Source organism: Octopus bimaculoides, chromosome 3 (assembly GCF_046866305.1).
Source record: "Octopus bimaculoides isolate indiv1 chromosome 3, ASM4686630v1, whole genome shotgun sequence".
Classification (NCBI taxonomy): domain Eukaryota; kingdom Metazoa; phylum Mollusca; class Cephalopoda; order Octopoda; family Octopodidae; genus Octopus; species Octopus bimaculoides.
This window is the reverse complement of record NC_142930.1, coordinates 97,389,337-97,393,934: the sequence shown is the minus strand read 5'-3', so window position 1 is coordinate 97,393,934 and position 4,598 is coordinate 97,389,337. Positions and strand designations below refer to the sequence as shown.

The window sequence follows — 4,598 nt, the reverse complement described above, 5'->3', positions numbered from 1 at the left end:
TATTTGTAATTACAAGAAAGATGGATTGATCCCATGATACAGCATTACATACCCGCGCGCAAATATACATATTCATTGTTTCTGTAACGTGTTTTAGCCATCATGGCTCAAGCCATGATACAGTACCATCTGCCTTACATATGCATGTGTGAGTTAGTTTGTGTGCGTGCGCGAGTGTGGATATGTTTATGTGCATGTCGTGGAGGGGAGGGCAATGCCATTGAATGAATATTACCAGCACTCACTTTTCCGACAGGAACCATTTCACTTCACTTGTGAGGATCTTGCACCTGAGCAAGACATCACTGCAACGTCTAGACCCCTATTTCTTGAATCCAATATCTATTAATGGAGTCGATGATTATAGACAAGTACAACATTTAATAGTTCACACACACACACACACACACACACACATTTACAGTGGGGCAATGTATTACTGGGTGTGACATATAATTGGTCATCGGTTTTGCACTGACTATTCTACTCGGCAATATTTTGTGTATCTCTTTATCTCATATACCTTATCATTATTTATTCTTATTGTATCCTACTTCGAACATACGTGCTCTATTTTCAAAGGAAAGCAACAACATAATACTATACCCACCAATCTTCACTACGTATGACATATTAAACCTTAAGTATGGAATCTGAATTGCAAAGTATCTTTTATGCCTATTCACTCATTAATATTCCCAGTACTTTACCAACAAATACCTTTAATGCATCACTCCCTAACATCTATTATTCTATGAAACTTATGAAGCAAAATCCATTCATATCCAGCAACAAGTGTCTCTGATGAAGTGCAAAAAATAAAATGAATCTCAAAATCTTGAAGAATATTTATTTCATTTTCTTTTTTAATTTATACCAGATTTATGGCTAAAAAGTTTATGGCTAAAAAGTTTAATGTATATTATTCTCTTCTATCGTCAGCCGGTTTAATCTCCATTCTAACGGCTCTGAGCGAGTTTTTTAAGCCGAACAAATTCCTGTAGACAGAATCCCAATAGACGCCGACATTTTTGTTGTCTGAGATAACAGACCCACCTGATATATACTGTCCGTTCAAATTTGAACAGCCACAGTCGCTAAACCACCAACCACCAGAAAGTTCCGTCGAACAATTTGACGGGTTATTTTCTCTTTCGTTTGTCGAGAATTTACTTCCATTATTCGATGGTTCTTTGCAATATTCCGTTGTTGACGTCATGCTGTCCCCGCCCGTACTCGAATTATCGTAACCACCGATGAAAAGCTTGTAGCCGGAACTTTCGTTCCCGATTCTAAATTGTCTGTATAGTGAATGAGCTTCTCCTCCTAAAATCCACATACTTTTCATGACAATTCGAATTAACGCAGTTCGATTGTGAGTCAGTCGATGAATTACTTCGTTACCGATCCAATATTCGCCGTCCACGTTGCCAAACCCGTTTTTATAATCGTTCCACGGCCGGTTAAAGTTTACAGAGCCGTCAGAACGTTGCATAATAACAGTCCAACCAGAGCCTGCTTGTATAGTACAGAATGCTTTTCTTTCTTTGACACCCGGGATGTTAATCCAGTATATACCGCTCGTGGCATAACGGTTGTCACGTGCCACACTGGTGCAATCCAAAAAGCGCTTTTCAGCGTCTTGGTTTTTCTTTTGTTGTTTAACTGGAAAAAAAAGTAACAGAATGTATTCTTTGTAAGAAAATAAAAATCGATTTAATTTTCAAACTTGCTTCAAAATTGTTAAAAAAGAGACTAAATACAATATACACTGAAAATTGGAATCCCATATTTAGAACCAACACATATAGGTCCATTGAAAAAAAAATACTATGAAGAATGCAACACTTTGATGTGTCTTACGACAAAATCTGGTTGGTAGGCATTTACATACATGTAATACCTAAAAATTACTTATTCACATGTCTGTTGTAATTTGTAAGTGGTAAAGTAGCTAGAATTAAGTGGACCCGTGTGTTTTAGATACCAGTCTTCTGGAGATGAAGAAAATCTACCATCAGTAGATCAACCAGTAACTCGGGTGATAGATTTACTTCTCACCTGTTAAAATGCTATGAATACACGAGCTAAGTATTTGATCTTCTGATTTACCGTAATTTGAAAACACGTTTCCTTTCTAACTAATCAATCATTCTGTTCCAAACACACACACATACCCGTGAGACCACAGTCAAAGCTACACATTTCTTTTTCTTTCACATAAATACAGTCTAGACTTTCCTGCTTCGAGGTATCGTAATCATCTCTGACTATATCTTCAGCTGATCAACTTCAACAAGCGAATCAGTCCGTAAAAAGAAATTATTAAATGACACAGTTGAGATGAACAACATAGTATCAAGATTCATTAATAGGAAGTGCTTAATCAGCGACACGAGGCAATGACTATAGTGACATACAAACTCATGAACTACAGATTTGACTTTACTGACAGTAGAGATATATCATTTTTATAGAGATTTATAGTTGTTGCTTCATGTTACACAAACTGGATCTAATTCCCACCTGTAACATTCTCTGTAGATTCGTTAAAAACATTTCTGTACCCAACACCTAAGTTTTCGCATGCATGTATATGGAGAGTGGGGGGGGGCAAGGCTGTGAAATTCGCGTGTGCGCATGATTATCATGTGTATATATATATGGATTACGCACGTGGATGCAAGTATGCGCGTGTGCGCGTTCGCGCGCTACAGTAAAGAATGTTCGCTTCATCATATTTTAAAACAAGTATACAGTCAACTAAACCAGTGTATTACTGGTATTTTATCAGACTTGAAGAAACAAGAAAATTCGGTCCAGGAATAAATTGAACAAAAAAGGAAATATATAATTAAACCCGATGAGAATTTAGTCCGGTGTTCACGACGCTTCTGACATTACAGTAATTGCGTATATTACATATTGGTTCTAGCTATGACTATCTCGTCTTCTTTTTTGCCATTTCAAACATAGAACTTAGTTTTCTAATACAGTCAACTATTTTTAAGGCAGTAAAGCGAAGTTTCGTTGACTGCTATTGTATTTTTTATGGTTTAAGTGAGGGTAGGAAGGGCAGAGCTCAAGATTTAGATAACAGAGATTCTAACTCTGTTGAGAGGAAGGAAGGAAGGACCTATAATTCATCGTTTGCTACAGTAGGTAGCAGTACATGAAACATCAAGCTATCTTCAGACCCGAGGCTTGCATCGAATCCATGCAACGGAATGGAACCTGTTAAAAATCCCAAGGAACAGATAGATTAAGTCTACCACCAAAAATCAATTACAACCTATCCGACGAGCTTCTTCAGTTTATTTTCACATAATTTCTCTATTATAATTTGGATCAACTCATTCTTTGGTTGAAAGCTGCTGCGTAATTAAATCAAACCGAGAACCATGTGATTTCGAAACAAAATTTTTAACACAAACGTATACCTGTGACCAAGTTTTTAGCAGGTGAAGTGACTTCGTAAAAACTTCATTGGCTCATTTCGCATTGGTCTTTTCACTTAGATACAATATATATTTTCAAAGAGTTGGGGACAATTAAATTAATCAAATATTTTTAATCTGTGGCACGATAAAGTTTCCTTCCATCTTCCTTAACTTCTTTTTTTCAGTTTTACAATGCTTTTTTTTTTTTACTCATAAGTATATTCATATTTTATTATAATGTAAAAATATGAACATATTTAAACGTTTTCTTAAACACAAATGTAAATAGGCTATAAATTGTCGGGGTAGTTTCAAAGTTAGACAAAATGCTTTGTGATATTTACTTTGTTACTTTGCGTTCGAGTTCTAACCCCACCAAAGTCAGTTTTGCCTTTCATCCTCCCGGATCTTGTACATAAAATACCAGTCTGGAACAATGAGCTGGCGAAAACGTTAGAGTCAGTCGAGATATTCTGTAGTGTTTGTTCTAGGCCCTTGAGTTGTGAGTTTAAATTTCGCCGTGGCCTCGGTCCTTGAATACCTTACACAGAGTCTACTATGGCGCAAGCATTTGAGCTAGGTCTCTGGTTTGAGGATAACTTTTTCCCAGCCGTCCTGAAGACCCAGTAAAGAAACATGAGTACCTTCCTGCTCTCCCGACTAAGCAACAATAAATTATGTTGGAAATATTGAAACATGATGTTTATAAATTATTCATTCATTAAATTTAACTGTCAATTCAATCATAATAGGATTAGAACTATGCACTGAAAGCTAACGAAACACAAGTTGACCATAGTGATACAGCGGTCGGTAGACGGTAGAGCAAGCGTTGGATGATCTGATCATGAATACAGTGAAGCATGTAATACGAGCTTTTGGGGGCCTTCTGGTGCCGTTATCGAAATGCCTATCAGTGACTTTTGCAATTCAATTATGAATGACTTTATCATGAAGTAGTTATATTAGTTAAGAAACACTTGATATAATTCAGATTGCTACAACATAGAAAAATTTATGTCAAATTCAGCAAAACGTATTTTTGGTTGAGGTATTCAAATTTGATTCCTTATAAAAGCACAATACAGAAAACGCAAACTTCATACTTTGCCTGTTATTATTTAGAACCCAAAAATTAAAAGCTATTAATTAAAAGAC

At 36.2% G+C, this 4,598-nt stretch overlaps 1 protein-coding gene across 2 annotated transcripts in view; it reads right to left on the bottom strand.

Annotated features, from left to right (window-relative positions):
* Positions 1-835: 835 nt before the first annotated feature.
* The window catches only part of LOC106868056 (fibrinogen-like protein 1), a 64,383-nt gene continuing 60,620 nt past the window's right edge, over positions 836-4,598 (bottom strand). For both annotated transcript variants that reach the window (XM_014913166.3, XM_014913167.3), the window contains one exon: positions 836-1,665. In XM_014913166.3, coding sequence (XP_014768652.2) covers positions 923-1,665 — 743 coding nt within the window. In that variant the 3' untranslated portion in view covers positions 836-922. The remainder of the gene's footprint in view (positions 1,666-4,598) is intronic.